Genomic DNA, 24528 nt, shown 5'->3' with positions numbered 1-24528 from the left:
AGCAGCAGCACCCCTGGTGGGGGAGGCAGCAGCGGTGAGGGTAGGGGCAGGGCTGGGGCTGGAGGAGCAGGGGGAGGAGGCGGAGGAGGCAGCTGCAACAGCCAAGGCAGGGCTGCCTCGTCCAGGAGGAGCATCAGCAAAGTGGTGTACGATGATCATGAGAGTGAAGAGGAGGAGGAGAGCATGGTGTCCGAGGAGGAAGAGGAGGGAGACCCCGAGGATAACCAGGACTCCGAGGAGGAAGAGGAGGAGGAGATAATGGAGGAGGAGGACGACGACGACTCTGACTACCCTGAAGAGATGGAGGATGAAGACGATGCCAGTTATTGCACTGAGAGCAGCTTCAGGAGCCACAGCACCTACAGCAGCACCCCAGGTAGAGAGTCAGTGGGATGAACTAAAACAAGTCGAGGGCACCCCACATGCTCCCTCTAGGTTTGCAAATACAGTCCGCACGCATTCTTCCTCCCATGCGTGTATGTAAGGGATGCCTGCAAGCACTCAGGGAGAGAGGGGTATGCAAATTAACGACTGGCAACCCCACGGATGCAGGGAACATTAGAAGATGCTTACGAACACATGCACTGAGAGGAGGGAGGGAGGGAGGGCAGTACATGCTGTAACAAGGGGATGCTTTGCAAATATGCATGGAGATTCTGGTGACTGCAGAAATGCATGATACACCAGAACATGTTGCAAACAATGTCAAAAGTGTATGGAGCATTCACTTACTATTTAAAAACAAGGGAAACGAGATGCATGCCTTGCAAAGAGGTCCTTTCAAATATATACAGGAAAGGATGGCTTGTGCTTGCAGATATAACTTGATGTTAAAAGGAAAGGAAGCACATGCAACTTGAAGTGGCCTAAAAAAAAAAAACCCAGCCATAAACACTGAAAATTTTCAGGCTCTTGAAATCAGAGGTATAACTGGATCCAGCATTTACTGGCTTTAAGACAAATCTAGCTTTCCAAGGAGGGAAATGAGGTGCATTGTTCAAAATGGAGATTGCATTGTTATAGTTTGGGGAAAAGTGCACAGGGCCTCATTGCAAGGGTGTAAACCTAGTTTTAGTTAAACACAAAGATTAAAAGGTGGAGGTTGAGTCAAAAGTCTTGGTTTTAAATACTGCATTTATCTTAAGATATGGTAACCTTTAAAACTCATGTTGGGGTTAAAACTCGTTAAACATCATTGTGATTATCTTTTTTAACCTCTAGTGGCAAATTTGCGCTCACATTTTTAAGGCCTGTACTTCTGTTTGTCCTTAATTAGTTCATTAAACATGTGGGTTTCAAGCTTCAAAAATTCTTTTATCTAAACTTAAGCACTTTGGATTTATTTGAATTCATTCCAGAATGGAGTTCAAGCTTAGGATTTTTTTTTTTTCCCCTAAGTCTCTGAACCAGGAGAGTAGTTAAACTTAGGGATAACCTAGGAGTGTTTCTGAATTGGGCTACAGGATAACAAACGCTGCTGTTGTACAAGTATTGGCCAATTTGGAAGGGGGGAGGAACAGGTTGTTGGTGTAAATGCATTGCATCTTAATTAAAAAAGGAGTGTAGTTTTGAGTAGTTAGCTAATGATTTTTTTAAAAGGGGGAAGTACTGGCTACTAAATGTGTAATTTGTTTTTATTTTGGTGAGTTAATGGTATCAGCTCATTATGTGGCTTCATAATAGTCCTTTAAAAAACTCTGTATGTCTGTCTATATATATATTTTTTAAATCTATATCCATATGCTCAGGAACCTAAATGAATCAAAATAAGTACATACATTACTAAATGAATTTAATTTAGAGATAATTTTTTTGAGGTGTTAGTTTACCTGTTGCAGGGATGTCCTGCAATCAAATGGAAATTTTTGGCTATTTATTACTTTAAAGATTGAGGTCTGGCTTCACAGAAGAAAAAAAGTGAAGTACTCTCTTGACTTTTAACTCTTCGTTTTCTGCTTCTTCATTTGTTGCTTAGTTGTGGTAACTTTAATTTTTATTGCTTTTTTGGGGGGTGCTTTTGTCAGAGAAAGAACATTTTTATGATTTTAATTGGCTAGGTCAGGAAAATATTTTTTACATGAGCATCCAGGTTTAAAATGAGTTCTACAGAGTATGGGTGTATTCAATTTTTGAAGTGTACTTAAGTGTTTTGGCAAATAACAAGATACCTCTGTAGGCATTGTTGTGCAAGCATAGACAGGTTTTATGTGGTATTTAGGTGTATCAGAAACCATTTTGATAATTTATATGTTTATTTCTCACTTGGTCAGGGTAACTTCAGGTAACTTTTTAAAGATAAGTTTAAGTGTAAGCATTTTCATCCTTATGTGCTTTTTTTTCTTATACTGAGTGTTTGATAATTAGAACATCTACGTTGTTATTTTGGCAATTTATTGGCAGTTCTCATTAGTTCAGTATTTGCCTAAAGGTCTCCCTCCCTTCTTCCCGCTCTCCCAGACATGCTGTTGCCCTTTTGCAAAGAAAGTACAAACTTTTCATTCGATCAGCTCAGTCTGTGTCTTGTTTCTGCTGAACAAATATCTATGTTGTGACCACTGCTATACAGTGGTGGCACTAATTGAAATCTTAGTCTTATCATAATCCAGGAAGAGATACTTGACATTAGAACAGCATTAGTAGGCAAGGAAAAGATTCACCTAACCTCATATCTCTTTATCTGACAGCAGCCAGTGCAGAGAGAATAGTGTTAAGCATAGGGTAAGCATATAGTGATGTGTCTTCAGAGTTCCTTCATGGGCTCCAGTGCTCTTTGACTCAGGTGCATGCTGAGCCAGAATTGGTCTTTAGCTATGTTTAGATAAGTTTCTTTTCTTTTATATATTTGTTTTCAAACCAGACAAATTGTAATATACAGTGACAAAGTTCCTGTGGTTAACTGGAGGGCTTGAAGGAGTGTCTCCATTGTTTTAAACTGGCCCCTGACAGAACTGTGTGGTGCCCGCTAGTTTTTTTCTGCTAGAAGAGATGATGAACGATCGTTCTCTACTTATCTTCCCTCAATCACGTGCAGCCTGAATTATTACCACTTTCAGGATGTAGTCTTAGGGGCTGAAGAGTTTATTTTTTGAGAGCAGGGTACTGAAAAATTGCAATCTCAATCGAACTCTCCTACCAACCAAGATTTTACACATAAATCACATCCCACTTAAATGGGTGACAGACGTTTTACAGTTTTTTTCAAACTTACATTGAACATTGAATTAAAAGATCATAGTGCAATGGCTCTAGCCAAGAAAGGCTCAATTTTTGTGCTCTGCTGGGGAGTTTACAATATATCTTGAACTTGGATGTAGAGTACTTTTCTACTGTGTTATTATTAAAGTATTTAAAGAAGCAAAATCTTAGGAATGGTAAAATGCCTTTGATATAATGCTTAATAATGGTACAGTAAAAGCTTATTGTGTGAATGAATATGACACTTATCATTGCTTTTTCTTCTGCTGGATGGACTTTTGGTAGAGGGATTTTGTGTGTGTGTGTGTAATGTCCCTTCTCTCATCCCTTTGTATCCCCAGAAGGTAGATGTACTTTTAGGATAGGTATCCTATATATCTTGTATCACTAAACATTTTTGCCATTACCTGTCCACTGTAAGTTCTACTTCAGGCTTGTCACAATTGCATTATAGATATCAAATATTTTCCATATGTTGCAGAATTTTAAAAGAAGGATTTAATCAAGATGCCTAGAAGTCCTTCATTTTTTCTGTTTCTTGATTTTCTTCATCAGAAACTTGGAAAACTAGCTTTAGGAAGAGATATAGATCTAGATTTTGGCTGAGATAATAATCATCAGTCTGTCTAACAAGCAAATGCACAACAGTGGAGTTGAGCCAAAAGATTTGTCTTAAAATATATTAAATAAAATTTTTAGATGGGTTTTGCTAGTCTGAGCATTTATGGTGATTGACCGTCACTTCTGTTAACCAGTTACTTCACCAGTGTGCTTTTATCTTCAGAGTGAAAGAATTTAACTGGAAATGAGGTGCTGCATTTTGTGTGTCTGTAGTAATTTTATATCTTAACACATTTTCATGCTCTTGAAGAATTGTTTAAGTGGAGACATTGAGATACAACGGTAAGATATGCAGCCTCTTTTGCCTGTCATATGAGAAGATTTACCAGCCTCCCAAACATCTTACCTAGGGTACCCTGTTCTCTAAATTAAATCTGGCATGCTCTTATTTTACCATTTAGTAATCTGAACTTCGATTTGTACTCTAGAGGAACTATCACTAGTTCATCATGCCATTCATGAAAAATGTAGAAGATGAGTCCTAGCAAAGAAATTGTGTAGAAGGCCAAATGAGTAAATCTGTGGCTGATTCTGTTGTATTGACATGCAAATTTGCAGTTTGTCTGAAGAGAGCATTTGTCACTTCGGTCATCTTTCTAAGAAGCTCTGTCCAGCAAATACCGTACCATTATCAAAGTATGTATGTTGTAAAAGGTATAATAATTTGATGTACTGCAGATGAGTTTATTGTGCAAACTTTTTTGGTAGGTCTGCAGTAAAATTCCATAGCTGACCGTTGTATTGCATAGAACAGGTGTAAGGTGAATAAATGTGGATTTTAGTAGATTGGGGCCCGCTCTCGGAGCTCGCTAACTTCTGAAAGCAGTTACAACTTATCCTGAGTGTGTCCCAACTAAGAAATTGTCTGTTAGAATGTTCCTGAAAATTGTTATGTTAGTGCTACTTCCTCGCCCCCGCCAGGTTCTAGGCACAAAAGGGCTGTGACTCTGAGTACTTCTCAGAATGACAATGTGGGATCTCATCTGCTACTTGTCTTGCATTAGTTATCCAAATGTTAAAATGATGCCTTAGAATATAGGGGGTTTGTATTCCTGGCTCCTACTGAGAGTGTAGTGATGGCCATAATGCTGAGAAAGTAAATTCTTAATGTAAAATCAGTAGAAGACCCTAGTTTGATTTAGAAGTGTACTCCTGACAGATGTACAAACTGAAAAAAATAAACAGCCAAAAGTTTTAAAACAGTTTTTAAAGAACATAAAGACCTAGTTTTGTACAACACAAGTCAGTAGTCAAACTGAGCACATGTTGAGAATTTCTGTAGTATGAGTGCTCTCAGGATCTAGTCTAGTAACCGGTTATTTTTTCATTTGTATTTCAATTTCCAAAGCTTTTGTGGTGCGTGGAATGTCTTGTTTTTAATGTTGGTTCAGATTTTAAGTTTATTCTGGTTTGTGGCTTTTTTTTTTCTTTTTCCAGGCAAAATAAATAAATTTGGGTTAGGTACGAATGTTGCCGAGCAATATTCACATTGGAGTTGCACTTACAAGTAGTTACAAATGCATCTTATTCTTTCAGAAAATTTTTCTGGAAGAGATTACTTGACTTGTGAGTATTAGAAACATGTTGATTGTCATGATGGTATTTTTGAAAGGGAAAAAAGTGTTTTGTCTAAGTCAAAGCCTTTAATTTTGGCCCATCCCAAGAAAAAGATTTAGATTTTTCTATTTTGGTACTGCTTTTCATAATATATTCTTATTTTATGTTAAACTGATTCATTTTACTGCTTTTTCTTCTTTGGTGTAAGCTGAGCAAATGCTCTCCCAAGAGGTTGACTTTTAATTAAGGAACCAGTTTGGATATTGCTGTGACAAACGTAGCTGTATCCAGTTTATGCATTCTGCTGTGAAAAAAAAGACAAGAAATTTTCATCAACTGTTTATAGTTTTCTCAGTGATATCTAACAAGAACTTGTGTGTTGCTTGTGCCAAGTAGTAATATGGGACAGCAAATGTCTGATTCTTGTATGTTTATTAAAACCAAACAAAAATAGGATAGTCTTATTTTTATCTTATCACCTAAGTGCTGAGTTTAGGAGGGTAGTCAAAAGCCAAAATTTCCAGGAGGAAGGAAAACGTAGGAGAGGGCATCTTCTCTAAGGAGTAATCCTGCTTCCAGGACATCATATAACTGCCAGTTGGTCTTTATGTTGAGAAGTTTCTGTAGTGACTCATGATCTGGAAAACAAAACCAACCCAGTTCTATTTTACTAAAGATGGACTCTCATGTAAGAGTAGTGTAGTTTGACTTGACTTGGACGGGGCTCTGAGCAACCTGATCTAGTTGAAGATGTCCCTGCACATGGCAGGGGGGTTGGACTAGATGACCTTTAGAGGTCCCTTCCAACCCAAACTATTCTGTGATTCTATGACTTGTGGAACTTGAAGCCAAAAATTAATCTCTTATTGGGGGCGAATTGAAAGTCTTTTCACTTGCTGGGGTCAATTTTGTGGAGTGTGTCTGTGGGGGGTTTGTTCTATATTTCCCCCCGCCCCCCGCTCCTGTGAGATTAGTGAAGTATCTCGTCAGTCTGTCTTTTCTCTCCCTTATTCTCTGTCTCGTCAGTCTGTCTTTTCTCTCCCTTATTCTCTGTCTCGTCAGTCTGTCTTTTCTCTCCCTTATTCTCTGTCTCGTCAGTCTGTCTTTTCTCTCCCTTATTCTCTATCAAGTTTATCCTCTCCACTGCAACTGTGAACAGGAACTCTAAGCTGGAGTCTTGGTGCCCAAGTGCTGGGAAATCATGAGGAAGGGAAAGTTTTTAGAGAAGAGAAATGAGACCAGTTGTGAGCTTTCTAATCAAGAAATGATTAGAAATGAAGACCCGCCTTCATTTCTAAATTTTGAAAGGGTCAGCATTTGAACCAAAAAAGTTGAATAGATGGAAATTAAAAAAAAAATAAAGCAAGGGTTTGGGTTTTTTAAGTGCTTCAGTAAATTCTGGTTTTGGGTGCTCAGCCTGTTACTTCAGTTCAGTAACTTAATTTTATTTTAAATATCATTAGTGTGTTTTGCTTAAATATTTGTAATATAAATTATTTTAATAGATTATGGTAAGTGTAGACTATAATTATCAGTATCTATAATTAAATGTGCCATGTGAATAAAATTGTTTACTCTTTAATCTTAATTACAGGCAGCTCTTCAACTAGAGAATTCAAAATAGGGAGAGGCAACCATTGCAGACTACTTCATCACTTTTGGAGACAACTAGTGAAGGAATGTGATTTAAAAGAAGCGTATGCTAGATAGAAGTATAATGCTGAGACACTCAAGATGATCTGGATCCTGTAAATAGTCCAATCGTGGCAGCAGGATGCTATTGGGAGATCAATTTATCCTTCCAAATAAAGCTATGGAATTTGAATGGCATAGAAGTGGACGTTTTCTCTCTTTGTACTGGCTCAAACTTGAAGGTGGAATTTGATTCAGGGATTTGGTTAATACGCAGAAACGATCTTAGAAGTATACGATTTACGTGTAATAAAACTTGAGTCCATTTTGGGAAACTTCAGTGTGAGTACATTGACTTTACTTAATTGAGAGTAGATACATCTAGATTCAGTTTAAAGTCTAGTCGGTCAGGTGGTGGTGGTGCTTAAAGGAGAAGTAACTTCTGCTAGTACACCTGCTCTGGAATCCTCTTGATGGTTTTTGTTTTAGACAAAGTAGTACATATTGCATTTTCTATTTAAAACAAAAAAACCTGCTGCTATGAGAAGAGATTTCCACAAATGGGAAATTACTCAGGGCAAATCATAAAAATTATTTATCCAAAGTTATTTAAACTATACCAAGATAAATTGAAAAATATTAATGGCAGTAGGTGATGTAGTAATATAAAGTTAAGAAAAGAGAGCAACAGTGTAATTCTGTTGACTGCTCAGTGTGGTCATTGCACTGAATTTGTTATACTATTTCACTTCCATATATTATTTTAAACACATATTAATGTAATGCACATATGTAGTGTCCCAAATCAAAATAAATGTTTGTTATTGTGTAATCATCAATTGTATAGTCTACACAAGCTTGCACTTCTCTCATATATTTAAATTGAGGTCATTAAATTGATTATTTTTTAATCAATTTAATTAAATTTCAATTAACACTTTTTCTCACAGATAGTACTCAAAATTCCTGTGGACAGCACAATCCATGACAAATGACAACAAGTAAAAAAAAAAAAAAAAGTGTTGTCAAATCCTAGAATCTCTAAAATAATTAAAAGTAAATAAAATAATTTCAACAAAAAAATGTTTGAAGAGACCAAAGTGTTTTGTCATGGTGTTTTGGGGTTTTCTTTGTCTGCCAGTGAATGTCAAATTCAAGCATTGGACAATTTGCCTTGTGGAAAAGAGAAGATTTTCCTTGAAGGTGAAGAGCTTGAAGAGTTGGATATGTTTATTGTAGGAAAACATTTTTCAAAATTTGAGGGATTTTTTTGTGTGTATGAAGAACAGTTGGGTAAACATGAACTGTGATCTTCAAAAACCTTCACAGAAGTTGAAGCTGCTTCTGAGTAGTGTGAGCTGTATGGGATGTCAGAACACTGCAGATAATTAGCAATGAAGAAATTGTTACTATCAGAATTGCAAACAAGCCTAGAGTTCTTATCTGGAGTTCAAAACTGCCTTTCTTCAGCTGTCTGAGCTAGTGGCAAGGGAGAGGGTTATCCACCCAACGAGTAGAATACAAAAAATTTCAGCTCAAAACAGAGACTGTAGCACTTTGACATCATTATATCATATTCCATTGGCCTACACTTTTAATTTAAGTTAAACAACCACTTAGAATGCTTCAAGATTTATGAGCACCTTGGCAGAGAATGTCCATCTTTTTCACTGGAGATTAGACTACTTGGGGTTTTGGGGTTTTTTTTGTTTTGTTTATTAAAGGTATCTGAAGTGTTTCTTGAGATTGTAGTTTATGCATCAGAGAATAATATGTTTAAGCACAAATTGTTTGGAATTTCTGAATTTCCAAATCACACTTTGTGATTCTTCAGAGTTCTAGGCTTCAAGTTCTGTTCAACCGAGGTACAGCAAATATCAACAACAAATTGAAAGTGAAATTGGAAAGAAAAAGAAACCAACACCATAGAAAGATTTGAAATATTATGCCACCAAGCAATTCAAGAAAAATATGTCTGGGTACCATTTCTTTCTAAAATATTCTGCATCTTTTAATACTTTCCTTTTTTAGCTCTGGAAACCAGATTATATGCAGTGCAGGATTGTCCAAAGCAGTTCAGTGTCCAAAAAGACAAATGATTTGAGCCCTTGAGATGTGGTGTGTGATTTACAGTATGGATTGGGAGTGTTGAGTGGTAGGATATAGTAATTGTGCTGCATACCGTGAGGCGTAACACAAAGTAGTAGACAAATGAAGCATGCATTTTATAATGCAATATGTTTTTCCTTATTGTCTAAACTATTAGTTTTACAATTACTTTTGAAATTTCTGTGCTTTATACCAAAGCAAACATGAAAATATGTAAATTGATTTAAACAGAAGATGAAGAGTGGTGTGAATAATGCAACCACATGGTTACATTTTACTTGCACCAAAGTAGAATTCTTTATTATGGTATTGTGACATACTTTGTGTCTGGTAACGCATTTATTCTAGACCTCTAATTGTACCAATATGCTTCCTTTTTAAGAGGAAGTGTTAGAGAACTTCTGAAACTTTTTTCAGAAAATATTAGGAATGCCTTGTTTTAAGGTTCTTTTTTTGCTTGTCTGTTAGTTTGATGTAACAAATATACCAGTGTTTCTCTCTTGTGAAAGAGACAACAAAGATGGTATATGGGGAGTCTGTTTTGTTTTTCTTCAATTAATGATAAAAATAATGCATAGGACAATTATGATTTTGTTCTTGGAGTAGAAAATCTCAGCAAATGAGAGGAAATAAGGAGTCTTTGCTTCTTTCCACAGTGTTCCTTCATTCTAGTTTATCTTTGCTCGAAATTACTGGGGGGGTTTGTCACTTCTGATTAATTTAGGTAAACCAGGGTTATCGTTCTTGCTGCTTTCTTTCTTGAAGGGCTGTTTCTTTTATGGCTTTACTGTGTGACAGACACATTTTTCTGCTACAATTGCAAACATTGAAAAGAATCCTAGTTTGTAGCTCTGCCAGCTTTTTGTGATATTTGGACTCCGTGAAGACCATTAATGATTTCAGAGTATCTGTTCTGTATTGTTGTTGTCTTGCATGACCACCTACTAGGGCTGGTCCTACATCATCCTGCAATATTGAAGGACGCTTCAGGACCCTAAAGTAATTTAATCTGTGACTGTGCACGTGTGTGTTTTCCTTTGGGGTCTTTTAATTAAACCAACTCTGGTTTATGCATACATGATTTTGGATCATGATAGAAAAGTTGGGTTTAATCTAGATATTTCTTGGCCATAAGAACGCTTGCTTTGTGCCTGGCTGTGAAACTCCTGTGTTTTTGTGTGTTTGCCATGATTAAACATTTTCCACTGATTTGTGCAGAAGCGTATTGGAAGACAGTCATACAAGCATTCTTTCATTTTCCACAGTCAGAACTCGAACTTAACTAAACTTGGAAATTTATTTTTATACTCAGATGATGTTGATCCATTACTTCTGTAATGGAAACATCTGGCAATTCATCTTCTATATTGTTTCAGAGTGTCTGATTTGTTGCATAAGATTTCATTCTTTAAAGTTTGAGAGGGAGAGATGTATCTGGTGTCATCTTGCCATACTAGCTCAATGATTGATTTATTTTTCTTCTGGAATCATTTGGCAAACTGTCTGTTATGCATCAAGATGTTTCTTAAGGCTAGCTTTTCTTTTTGGTAACTTTTTTTTTTTCCTCTTCAATGCACTGAAGTTTTAATGGTGGTGTTTTCAGATTCAGCAGAATCTGTCTTTGGGCATCTGCCTGCCTTAGCAGGTCGGGGGGGTTTTTTGTTTTTTTTTTTCTCCCCACTCGACTTATTGCCTGTATTTATGGGAGTATTGGAGGGAGTAGGGTGGGTTGAGCAAATGCCACAGAGAACCATTTCCTCTTAATGGTAACGTGCAAGATGACTGGAACATACTTTATCTCTTAATTTTTGAACCAATTTGGGGGTGTGTGTGTCTGTTAGTCACAGAATTTGATCGAGAAATTATTAATGTGAAGTTTAAAATTCCAGAATATTGGTTGTGTCACTCTTCAGTCTCAGATTACACAATGCATAATATATATCACTTTTTATTAAAGTGTGCAGATGAAATTGCCGTTATGGACAATTTCATTTTTTCTTTGGATTTTCTCTGTGAATAAAATGCATCCTGCCAACCACTTCTCTGTGTAGAATTGATAATTACGAAATTTAGTCATTGATCAGAATCTTAGTATGCTTACCAGAAGACCTAAAAACAGTTTTCATCTCAGTTCTTGGTTTTAAACCAAGATGATGGGTTTATGATTTATTAAACCAAGGTGATTTAGTTTATGAGATTTTTCTGAACTTGATTAAGGTGGGGTTTTTTTCTAAAAAAAAAAAAAAAGGGAAGTAGGTTTAATGAGTACATCCTCATACTTTAACTGTTAGCTGCAAAATAGTTGCAGGTAGCTGGATACTTTTTCGTTACTTTGATAGAAGATTGAAATATTTCATGTCTAGTAGTGCCACATACAGAAACTTTCCTCTTTTTCCTTCTGCTTGGCATCAAGGATAGTGGAATTAAAGGGAAGAAAGCATAGCATCTCATCTGAATTAGCATCTGAGAGCATAATTAATTCAGTGTCTTGTCTTTTAGGTAGTGAAACAGCTCTTCAGATTAGCTTTTTGTGCTAGGCTTTGTCCTTCCATAATTCTACCTTCTTCTCATGTTCTCTCTCCTGTTTTATTGAAGCATGGGGGTGGTTTCAGTTTGGGTGTTTTTGTTGTGTTTTGGTTTTTTTGTTTTTTTTTTTTTAAATTGGGAGTTCCTGAAGCATTTTCATAAAACATCACATTTAACTTTTTTGTTTCTGGCTTGTAGGTATCTAGGAGAAATAGTCTAGTTAGAAAGCAGTGGACAAAGTGATTTAGGTTCTCTTTTGTATTTTAATTTGGTTGAAACTGATGTCCTAAGTCATCTGCTTGAAGTGATCTTTCCTGTATACTATTGCTGGATAGGAAAATAGCTTGCAGTATTTTAATACAAAATATCTGTTGTTTGAAGCTTGATTCTTCGAGTTTAAAGTTAAAATTCCAAGAAGAAATTATAAACTAGTCATACTGAATAAAAATGAGAAAAATGTCTAAATTAATATTTTGGCTGAGGGAAATGTCTTTTTAACTAATTTAAACAATTAAAATTCTAGACGTCACTTTAAAGATTCAGTAGATGTGTATTATATGGGAAATGCAACTGCTCTAAGTGTCTAAAGCAAAACTATATATATAAAAAATATCTTGTGTATTTTATACTTTAACAGTATGAAAATAAGATTATTAGCTGAATTATCACATTTATGTAACTGTGAAGATGTGAATCCTTAATTTGCAGTAGTTTAGGAAGTTTGGCACAGTCATTGATGATAGATGTTTAAACATGTTGATCTGTGAATGGCAAAATTCTTATTGTTGTTTTTTATTCCAGGTAGGAGAAGACAAAGAGTGCATCGTCCTCGTTCTCCAATATTGGAAGAAAAAGATATCCCACCCTTGGAATTTCCTAAATCCTCAGAGGACTTAATGGTGCCTAGTGAGCATATAATGAATGTTATTGCCATCTATGAGGTACTAAGGAACTTTGGCACTGTTTTACGCCTCTCTCCTTTTCGTTTTGAGGACTTCTGTGCTGCTCTGGTAAGTCAAGAGCAGTGCACACTTATGGCAGAGATGCATATAGTGCTTTTAAAAGCAGTTTTACGTGAAGAAGACACTTCAAATACTACCTTTGGACCTGCTGACCTCAAAGATAGCGTTAATTCCACTTTGTATTTCATAGATGGAATGACGTGGCCAGAGGTTCTGCGGGTATATTGTGAGAGTGACAAGGAATACCATCATGTTCTTCCTTACCAAGAGACAGAGGACTATCCTTATGGACCAGTAGAGAATAAAATCAAAGTTCTGCAGTTCTTAGTGGATCAGTTTCTTACAACAAACATTGCACGTGAAGAGTTAATGTCAGAAGGTGTTATTCAGTATGATGATCATTGTAGGGTTTGTCACAAACTTGGGGATTTGCTTTGCTGTGAAACTTGTTCAGCTGTGTACCATTTGGAGTGTGTGAAACCACCTCTTGAAGAGGTACCAGAAGATGAATGGCAGTGTGAGGTCTGCGTAGCACATAAGGTGCCTGGAGTGACTGACTGCGTTGCTGAAATCCAAAAAAATAAACCATACATTCGACATGAACCTATTGGATATGACAGGCATAGACGAAAATACTGGTTCCTGAACAGAAGAATCATTATGTAAGTAAACTAATCATTTAGTATTTTCTGACAATAATATTTTTACTATATCCCGTAAGCTGCCGTTGCCATATTAAAATTATTCTTTCTTTAGATAAGAGCATTGCTTGCTGTTTTGTAAGTAGATGTCTAAAGACCATGTAATTAATCCATCAATTTTATGGATATATAAAAGGGAAAAAAAACAGGGCCTCTGGCTTAATTTTAATGTGCCTAAAGCACATGAATGTGAGGAAAAGAAAGGGAATTTTAATGAGATCTCTCCAGTTTCTTGTAAAAGTTACTGAAAAGTAGTTTAACTCTCTTTGTGATCACATGGTGTCTAGGACACTAGTTTTGGCATGCTATCACCTGCTTAGATAGTATTTGGCGGTTAGATACTGGTACTGGTTTGAGGGTCTGCCTTTGAAGCTAAGACTTTCAGAGGCACTCGAAGGTATTCACCATATCTATTAACTAGAAATGCAGAAAATGTTGTATGTGAACACTTCTATAGGTGTAAACAAAGTCAAAACAGCAAGAAATGCCTGTCTTCAAGCGATCTGCTGTGTAGGTTTAACACAATTTCCTGTTACTGGTTGGTCTTGAGATACTAATGTATCTCAAAATATTAGTAATAATCAAACCCTTGTTAGTGAGGGCATTGTGCCCTGTTTTTTTTACCTAAAAAGTTGTATCTGAAATTATAAAAATACTTCTACGTTTTTCACAGGAAAATAGCTAAAGACTGGTTTTTCTTATAAAAGACTGTTCTTATGTAATTGTTCTCATAGTGGAGGAGAAATAGTATTTAAATGAAATCAATGGTATTGTTAATTTAGGAAAAATAAAGATATTTTACTAGATTTCTTGAAATAGAATTTTCCATTCAGTATTATGGAGAAAATAAGCCACAGCTTACAAAACAGATTACAGTGAATGTTAAGATATTAGCCAGTGTCTTTAAAAGGGGTTACATCTTGCAAACAAGACTTTCTAAAGGACACGTTTTAGTCCTTTAAAATGTAGTGCCCTTTCTCTAATGTATTGTCAGCTGATGCTTTAAGTATTAATTATTGCTGCTCTTTGTTTTCTGTGTTCTTCTTTCACGCTTGTAAAAAAAAAAAAAAGTCTATGTTTGAGTATTTTTAGTTTCTCCACATTATAAATGCCACAGTAGTGTCAAGTAATGTTTTAAAAGATGCAGGGAATCTTTTATACTCTTTTTTTTTTATACTCTACTCTTATACTCAATCACGTGCTTTACAGTATGTGGTGTATCATTCAGATGGTTCAGCAGGATGTGATGGTCAGCCTGAAGTTGTTGATACCCTAATTCTGCCATTGCTTCTTACATCATTTTCTACCTTCTGTTTCCAGAAAATGAGTTGAAAGTTTGATTTTTCACAAAAAGCCTGGTTGTGAAGGACATGTAACTGATACTCTTTTTGCTCTATTTATCTCTGCTTTAATAACTTACAGTCAGTCTCCTCTGTGCATGGTTTTTGTATCTTTCCTTTCAAACTCTTGAGGAAAAGGTTGTTCTAAAGATGGGTTTGTCTCACTGCTCTACTGGACTGGCAGAACGATTATATTCTGCTTGCTGTTAGAGGTCTGGGAATTAATATTAAAAAATCCAGAAAGTCACTCACTCAGGAGGTGATTTTAAGATAAATAGGCAGGCTTTTTTTCCACCCAGTATGTAAGCAGGTTGGTAATTATAATCAAAAACTTGATCTATGAAACAATGGGTTTTTTTCCCAGTTAAGTGGAATATTTGATGTTCAGAAGGTTTTGATACAGGCAGTACTTCAACATATTTTAAACTAAAATAAATGATGCAGGTGCTTCTTGATCCTTTGAAATCTACACATGTGAAAGTTCTTTTTCTCTAGTACACTGCTAGTAGTTTTTACTGCACTAGAAAAGACATCTTCAACGGTTAAATGTATTGCACTTTCTTTTTAAATGATTTTGCATTCCTGTTAGGAGTTCAGTGGGAAAATTATTTGTTTCAGAAATCATAAATCAAGTTTTATGAATGTAAGTTTTGTATCCTAATTGGGATTTAGTTAAAGAGAAAAATACATCAGTACTCCATTTCAAATCAAAATAGATGAGAACTGTAAACAATACAGCAAAAGGAAAATTCTTATTGGATTTTCCATTTTACTGATTTTTTTGTTAGTGATTAAAATATTTCAAAACGTAAACAGAAAAGTATTTTTATGTTTACAAAGACAAGAAGAAACGCAGTTCATCCATTAATTGTTTCCTGACTTTCTTTCGTATTCTCATGCAGATCATGTAGGTTGAAAGATTCTTTCCCTGCTATTCCTATCTTTCCTGTTGCTGTTAGATATCATGCCTTCTGCTAGTGTAGATGTACCTGTGCGTGCTTCCAAAACAAGTTCTTTCTGAAGTACGATGTTTGGATTAAAAATTTTTTAAATCCTCCTGGTGGAATCAGAAGAAAAAACAGATAGGCAGTTGTTCTGGTAGATCTGCAGCAGTAGTACTCTTTAACAGTGCAGTGTGGCATGTACAGAATCAGCCAATTCCACTAGACTTTTCACAGAACTTTGACATAATTAAATTTGTGCATAATGTGCCTTAAAACTTTATGCTAAAGCCACTTCATAAGGGGACAAATGTATTTACTACATAACTAAATTCCAGGGACATACAACTTTAATAATTCACATAAATATTAAACTCTGTGCTTTCAGTTTTTAACGTCCTTTAGATTCAGTCAGGATGCTGTATTGCAAAACCAACCATTTTGCATATATATACTGAACAAGATCAAACCACACCTGATATCTTGGATAACTGAAGGATAACTTAAAAGATAACTGCCAAATGCTAAAAACCTGAGATTCATGAAATTATATTATCATATGAACTTTATTAAAATGAATAGAGTATATTCACCAATACCATGTGATCAAATACATCAGAAGAAACTAATAGATCTAAAAATAACCTGCACAAACAGATTTGAAATCTTGCCCAGGGGGATGAGAGAAATGAAATCCTAAATTCTTGCTTTTTTTTTGTTTTTCAAAGGGGTTTTTAGGGCTTTTTACTTCTTCTCCCCTCTCCCCTTATAAATATTATAAATCCATCATACCACTGGTTTTCCCATCTTTTAAAGGGTTTTGTAGACTTGTTGTTGTTCACTGACTCTTTTATTTCCATGCTCATCACTTGCTGAGGGTAATAAGCGTCAGGAAATTGAGGACTTTGACTTGCATTCTCCTAGTAAACTGCTGCAGTGTTTTAACAAGTTATTTTTCTAGAAATATTGAGATGCATTGGATTTGTCAAATGTCTACGAAAGAAGATAATAAAACATTGTTTGGCTTTCATTTTGATAGCAGAAATAAGACACAAATTGTTATTCCTGAGTTGTATGTATCTCCCTTGACTGTCAAAACCAGTTTCAGCTTTTTTTCTGCAAGATTTGTTAGTTGTTTATGCTTAGTGGGGGTCCTCCTCTATTTTCTCCAATTATTTATTTCTCCATAAAAATGTTTTGGATCTTCATTTGAATAAGATTACTTCAAACAATTTACTGAATTCTTCAGTTCCTAATTGTATCAGCATGGAATTCAGGAAGGGGCCTATCTACTTTGCTATTACTTTACTTGAAAGTTTCTAGCATTTTCTGTGTTGTGATTTTTATCAGTCTTAAAACTTGCCTCTAAAGTCTGCCAGTGAATAGTTCCTGGTAGCAAAGGAGACTGAAAGAGGTAGGAAATATTCGTGAGATTCTTTTCTCCCTTGCTTGGCCTCTGTTAGTGTATGTGACTCAGCTGAGTCCCCTGGAGACTAAGTAGACCTGTCCAGCACTGAGCTGGCAAATCTGTCTGGCTTGTCAGAGAAAACCGTTGGGCATCGGTCCTTGTGTAGACTTGCATCTTTCCATCTTCTCTTTATGATAGCCTATCTGATTTCTTCAAAAGGTAAAAGCGGTGTCCCTTTAGCCAATGCAAGAAGTTGTTAGGGAAAGTTTGTGATTTTTATCAGTCTTAAAACTTGCCTCTAAAGTCTGCCAGTGAATAGTTCCTGGTAGCAAAGGAGACTGAAAGAGGTAGGAAATATTCGTGAGATTCTTTTCTCCCTTGCTTGGCCTCTGTTAGTGTATGTGACTCAGCTGAGTCCCCTGGAGACTAAGTAGACCTGTCCAGCACTGAGCTGGCAAATCTGTCTGGCTTGTCAGAGAAAACCGTTGGGCATCGGTCCTTGTGTAGACTTGCATCTTTCCATCTTCTCTTTATGATAGCCTATCTGATTTCTTCAAAAGGTAAAAGCGGTGTCCCTTTAGCCAATGCAAGAAGTTGTTCAGGGAAAGTTAGCTTAAATCTTTTAATTGTTAATTTAAATCTTAACTTTAACTTTGCCAAAATGGATCGCGTAGAATGCATTCTATGGTAGTTCTCTGACTGTTAGTTAAGTTGGCGATGAGCACTCCAAGGCTTCCACTGGCATACACATGAATCTTGAAAAGAAGTCTGACCAAAGATGAGTTTCACGTAAGCATACGTTAACAGCAAGCTTGTGCCATTTCGTTTTCTGTCTGTGCTTTTGTCAAGAGAAAACGCTAATTCCTGAACTTCTGTTACTAAGGTTGTGATAGCCTTCAATTCAAGAGAAATTCTATGCTCAAAACCCTATATAAATGAAGTAGAAGGGAGATAAAATACTCTTGGATAACCTCATTGTCCATTTCTAGCATATTGTCTGAGCAGTTCTTTAATGGTAGGACTCAAATCACACATGGAAAGATTAATTTGCTCTAGGTGCCTTCTGCAGAATACTCGCTTTTTGTGGTCTAGTGTCTTTATTCTTCACAGTGTGCTTCTGGGTTTTATTGGCCTGTAATATAGCATACCTCTACTGGTACTGAAGGCTTTTTCTTGAGTTATATAGGGAAATTGAAGATAACAGCTAATTGCTTTTCAGTGCAATGGAACCTTGTACCACTAGAATAGGAAGAACTGATGGGAAAGGGAAAGGCAGATGCTTCTTGGGGTTTTCAGGTGATATACATATGCATCCTGGATGCATTAGCATAGCTGTAGCAGTTTCAGATTTGCTAAATGGGGAAAAAGAAGAAAACACTTGGATGGTCACCATTGAAATTTAAGCAAGGTGTACAAGCCTCTACACCTGAGCTGCTTGTCTGGCAAATGATTACTAGCACAGCCTTACTTCATGGAATGATGAGACCATATAAAACATTCATATTGTTGCATATCTAGGTCATGTAAGAAGATGTATGAATGGCATAGCTATCTAGCAAATAATCGTGTAATGAGCTAGAGGTTCAAAATGAAAGGTTAAAGTTCCCTTTTTGGTGAGCTAAGAAATAATTGAAGTATTAACTTAGCAACAGCATTATATTCTGCAGTCATGTTTGTAAGGAGCAGAGCAGCCTTACAATTGCTGCTCTGCCAGTGTCTTGCTCTCGCCACTTCCATCGGACGTTTGCCAGGGAAAATTCAGAAGCCATACTTTCCCTGTCCTTTTTAGTTAAGCATTTCATTTCCTCTTTTTCTTTCCTCTTGCTGCATTCTTGCATTCTCATCTCCCCTTGCATCTTAGTTTTTGGGTGTTTGCCTTTATCTTCCTTTTCTGTGGCTTTTGTTCACACACAATAATAAAGGTGCTGCCATTCCTATTATTGTTAGTAAATAACTTTCTTGGTTTAGAGGAAATATGGTTTAAACAATAATTTTTCTTTAACATGGAAGTCTACAGGCGTAGAATATTCCATAGAGTCAAAGATTGTCAATGTTCAGCTGTTACTTTTTGTTGGGTAGTATGTGAGCAGTCTTCCTGAAATGAGCTGTTTTCTGAGGAAAACTTGTCAAATTTAACCATGCTAACCTTTTAAAACTAATGGAAAGTTACTGGTAGCCTAGAGGAGTAAACGGGTAAAGTAGAATTAGTTGCTTTTCATGAGCAAAGGCCCTTATGAGAGAAATGATAGTATTTCTTTGCAATACACCAGGCTTTATCATCAAAACCAAAAGTCTGTTTTGTAGTAACGGTCGTGACAAATTAGTAGCTGAATTTTGTGTAATATTGCCATTACTAACTTCGTAACCACCTTATTTTAGTAGTATTCTGATTGAGTTGTGAGTATTACAGTTGTTTCATAAATACAATGTGGAAAATAGATGACGTTGCCTTATGGTTGTTTGGCTTTCTGAAAACCTGAGGCCAGTTTTTACCATCTTTAATGTATAAGCCATGTGGAGGCAGCCGGTAGAGAGGAACACACAATAAACTTTGCAAGGGAAGATCTTTCAAACTACAGTCAGCTTTCCATTCCTGTCAACAATTTGATTTAGTATTATAAGTGAGCCATAGGTCTGTAATGCTTTTACAGGTAGTGCAAGTGTAGCAATAGTTTAGCTCCTCTTCTACATGTGAAGGCCAGGCTGATAAATCATTGTGTCACCCCATACGGTGTTCACGGTATTGGGAGTGCTAGGGTGTGTTGCGGAAATGAGTGGTCCTGCCCACAGCCAGCCTGGATCTGGCTGCTGCTGCTGAACAGGACCTAACAAGCCAAGCTGAAATCAAGCAGCCTTCTGCAGAACCGCTTGGAGCGTCCTCCTTACGCTCTCCAGCACTCTGAGAGAGCCTGTTACCCGAGATATTTATGGAGCTCGCTTGGGTCTGGTGGCACTGTTGAGATGTTTTTGACACTGCGGTCCTCCAGTAGTTTTGTCTAGGCTTGTGGTGTCCTGGAGTACCCCAGATAAAAAAATGTGGAAATCCCTTGATCTTTTCAAAGGATTGTATTTTGATTCTTTTGTCCCTTACTGGTGCTCTCACAGGTGAATGCCGTAGAGGTGCTAATACAAAATATTTTATGAATGTCCCATTCTACGCTTTGAATTTCATAACTTTGCTATTTCCTGAATATGCAGTCGGAAACACTACTCTTTATGGATTCTGGAGCCATACCCTCTTTCATTGCAAATTGTTTGAGACTTAGTAGTAGATTACTGGTTACAGTAATAGTAAATATGAGAATAAACCTTGTTGCCAGATTGGACAAACCAGTTTTAAGGCGACTTCAAAAGCTTTGCTGAGGAAGTTGTCATGAGAACTTCTGAGGGGATGAAAAAAGGGAGAGAAGTGAGAAAGGAGTATTTGAGTACTAAACTGGGTGCATATGAGTGTCCTCATGTGATTTGTTTATTCACATTCAGGTACTGGCATTTAATAGTTCTCTGCAAAAAGTAGGCTCATCTTAATTTTTGTCATTTGTCCAGATATTTTAGTATTTTTTTAATACTCTTACAGAGAGGAAGATTCAGAAAGTGAGAAAGATAAGAAAATCTGGTACTATAGCACAAAGATACAGCTGGCAGAGTTAATTGAATGCCTAGACAAAGATTACTGGGAAGTTGACCTATGCAAAACTCTGGAAGAAATGCGTGAAGAAATTCATCGGCACATGGATGTGACAGAAGACCTTACTAATAAAGCAAGGGGCAACAACAAGTCTTTCCTTTCTGCAGCAAATGGTAAGGATATTTTGTTTAATGGGAATAGATGTTACACTTTGAATCAAATACTAGTTTATATTTATTTTATTGTAAGAACTTCATAGAAACTGATGGAGAAGCATCATGCAGGTGCCAGCATGGCTATGTAGTGCTGATTTCTTGTAGGACTATGTATCAGGTATTCTAGGATGTGCTGAATGATTTGGATTCTTGGTATGCTTAGGGTGTGCCAGATTGTGATTATTCCAGGTGTTGGAGTGGAGCTGTGTTAACTGTCAAATGTTTCTTGATGTACTGTCTTTTATATATATGGGTATATAACTCCTCATAAACATTTAACAATCCAATGGGAGTTGGAGTGGCAAAAATATTAGAGCTCCAGTATTTGCTCCGATATTACGGAAAGTGTGAAAGAATGCATATCTCCTCTGCAGTTCCCCACCAACTTAATTTATCTACCTTGGAGCAAGAAATAGCAATACAAATCTGTGAAGGTTTGAACTTTGGTTCTAGGGAAGATGTGAAGATTAGATATTCAGGTTTAAAAATGGATTTAAGTCATCACTATATAAATGCGTAACTCCGAGAAATCAATAATTAAATCTTTGGAATTGTTTCTTCTAAGTGGGGAAAAGTGGTAAGAAGTTGGATGTTATCTGTTGTCTCATTGAAAAGAAGTAGTATTTATGTCATGTTACTGCTGCTCAGTGGCTCTGTAGGTGGTGGTTTGTTGTTTATTGATGACAACATGCTTTCTATTGTAGATGAAATTTTGGACGTTATCAGAGCAAGAAAAGGAGAAATAGTGGAAGATAAAAACACAGCAGATGATGAAGCAGAAAAGGCCAAAAGTGACGCAATAGTGGAAGATAAAAACACAGCAGATGACGAAGCAGAAAAGGCCAAAAGTGACGTTGATAATGACCAGACAGATGCTGAGAGAGGCAAGGAAGAATCTGGAGACCAAGACAAAACTGAGGAAACACCCACTGAGCAAGATGCGGAAAAAGTGAAAACAGAAGGTAAAGAAACTATGACTGTGCTTTAACAACTTCATTTAAGTAAAGTGAATCTTTTGTTAAGATCGTCACATTTCTTTAAGTGTTAATGTGGTTTTTTTTTTTGTATGATTCTCTAAGTTATTTTTTAAGTAATAGGTGATACTTGTCAGTTCGTTTGTGGTTGTATATTACAATTGTTTTTCTTGTTAAGTAATTTCACCAATTTTCCTACTTTTCAAGTTAAATACAGCTAGCTTATAGATACCTTGGCTTGAAGTACAGGTGGCACTTACAGGTTGTGAACATCATGTTTGTAGTAAGCAATGTTACATCATTTTTAACATTTTCCTCATCAGAATTAAATAGTTTGTTCTTTGATTCTGAGACAATACTCTCATAGCGCAAAGAGAGGAAAGGAAAAAGCTCGGTGTTTGTCAGCATTATCAAACAGACAGACAAAGCTGCTGAAGTTGCTTTCTATGGATGATGCCAAATGACATCCTAAGACATACTAAAGAATATCCCTAAAGTTTTGTTGTGCGTTTTACTATAGAGGCAACAGTCGTTGGGGATAAAAGTAACTCTGTGACATCAAGCACTGATGACAACAACACAAATCCTTCTGCAGGAGAGACTAGTTGCTCTGAAGGGAAGAACGCAATGGGGTGTCAGTCAGAAACCCTTGATAGCAACAACGTGGCAGAGAAGAAGGTGGCATCAGAGCTCCCTCAGGAACTCTCAGGTACAGAAGGCACTGTTACCAATGCCTCTGTAATTTGGGGAATCTGTTAAGTTTTTCTATCTGGTTTGTTGACTAAAACCATTCACAGCGTATATCACTCATGCTGTTTGCTTGCAGTGCCATCCTTTACTGCTACGTTGTCATTAACGTTTCAAAGTTAATTTTCTTGCAACTAGTGCTTGAAATTTGTGGCCCTCGTGACATTAGCATTTGTTTTCATGCCTTCCAAAGATGACTATGGCTAAGCTTTTTATGTTCTATTTTCTGTATATTTTATTTTTCCATAGTGATCCATAATGATTGTTAGCATCTTATCAAAGTTTATTTCAAAATCTAATTTGCTGCCAGCTTGTTTATTATTTTAACCTCTCATTTACTGTATAAATTACTAACAAACAAAGTATTTTCATTCACATGAGTAAACCATTGCACTGAAATGTCAAGATTGAAATTGTCGTGCTAGGAATTTTAAACAGATTTCAGAATTATAAGCACAGAGGCTCTTATTCTTTTTTAACCTATTTTCTTCTGCCGTGTCAGTGATTCAAAAGGAGTAATATACACTATTTAATTAAAAAAACCCCCAAACTTTAGATTTAGGAATAAATATGACTTGATTAGGAGTAACAAATTATCAGCGTACAATTTTAAATTGATATTCTATTACATTTAGAATTATATTCTGTTACAAACTGTACTACATAACTACATGTTATTCTAAACATCTGATTACTGTTAAAACGATCAGTGTTTTATTTTCAGTTCTTAAAAATCTAAAAATACTCTAATCTGTGATGTAGCCATACTCAGTGTGTTATGTTTTAAAAAGTGGTAGTAAACATTTTCTCTCCTACAGAAATAGTTCTCCATTCAGATACAGATTGCAGTTCTTGAACTTGCAAATGTGAATGCATCCAAATGTTGTAATAAACTTTTTTAATAGGAGGAGAAAATGAAAGTTAAGATTAATCCGTAATCTGGAAGCCTCATAATACACTTTTTTAATACAGAAAATGTCCTAGTGCATGAGACAGAAAGCATACGTGTTAGATATTTGACCAAATATTTTTGCCTGTTCTCATATTTTTTATTCCATTTTAAAGTTAAAATAACTGTACAGAGGTTTAATGGAAAAGATACATATCCTATAACTTTGTTCCAGACACATTTATGGGTTCATATTTTATTTTAAAGATTCACTTACATATTTATCGTTATTTTTTTATCATACTTTCACAGGTACTTTTCTCCTTCCAAAGCTTCTGGCTTATTTTTAAATTAGTGGGCTTTTTTTGTAGGAAAGTGTGTGTGTGTCTGTGGAGAGGGTTCTTCCTCAAGTCTAATCTACTGTATTCGTAGTGATACTTGTGTCTATTATGAATTTTGTAGGAAAGTGTGTGTGTGTCTGTGGAGAGGGTTCTTCCTCAAGTCTAATCTACTGTATTCGTAGTGATACTTGTGTTCCTATTATGAAATTCTAGTTTGAGACACTCGTTTCAGAGGGAGGGAGAGATACTGAACCACTATCAATGAGGCAGCTACCCCCAAAGAGGGGGAAAATAAGAGTAAAATGCAAAGCTAGACAAGAATGTATCTATCACCATCCTTGTTAAATGCAGTTTGGATATGAGTCTGGTTTGGGTGCTTCCACTCTCCAAATAGCAGGCACCACAAATGGTTCCATTTTCCTCTTAGTAAAAAGGGAAATGGATCGAACAGTGGTGGTCACCTACTTGGCAAAGCCAGAAATAAAGATGCATTCAGGTTAGGGATCTTCTAAGAATCCCAGAATATTTACCTAATTGTCTTTCTGCTGGGAGTGAGTATTTCACAAAAATAAGGTTTTGTTCTGTCACCTTTCTTAATAACAGCAGAATCTCTGACGTTTTGGAAGAATTCTAGAAACAGAAAAATCTTGTATTTTTTAAACAGCTAAGCTGTGTCTCTTTTGCACAAAATCAAGACGATGTTGTTTTGAGGGATGGTGGCTTGTTCTTACTGGGAAGCTGG

The 24528-nt window shown here is 36.3% G+C and overlaps 1 protein-coding gene across 1 annotated transcript in view; it reads left to right on the top strand.

Annotated features, from left to right (window-relative positions):
* Window positions 1-100: 100 nt before the first annotated feature.
* BPTF (bromodomain PHD finger transcription factor) overlaps window positions 101-24528 on the top strand; it is a 57503-nt gene continuing 33075 nt past the window's right edge. The window contains exons 1-6 of the mRNA XM_009287706.2: window positions 101-376; window positions 12442-13264; window positions 20570-20793; window positions 21540-21619; window positions 21677-21797; window positions 22330-22518. Coding sequence (XP_009285981.1) covers window positions 184-376; window positions 12442-13264; window positions 20570-20793; window positions 21540-21619; window positions 21677-21797; window positions 22330-22518 — 1630 coding nt within the window. The 5' untranslated portion in view covers window positions 101-183. The remainder of the gene's footprint in view (window positions 377-12441; window positions 13265-20569; window positions 20794-21539; window positions 21620-21676; window positions 21798-22329; window positions 22519-24528) is intronic.

Source organism: Aptenodytes forsteri, unplaced genomic scaffold, assembly GCF_000699145.1.
Source record: "Aptenodytes forsteri isolate BGI_AS27 unplaced genomic scaffold, ASM69914v1 Scaffold153, whole genome shotgun sequence".
Classification (NCBI taxonomy): domain Eukaryota; kingdom Metazoa; phylum Chordata; class Aves; order Sphenisciformes; family Spheniscidae; genus Aptenodytes; species Aptenodytes forsteri.
This window is presented reverse-complemented; position numbering and strand designations above follow the sequence as displayed.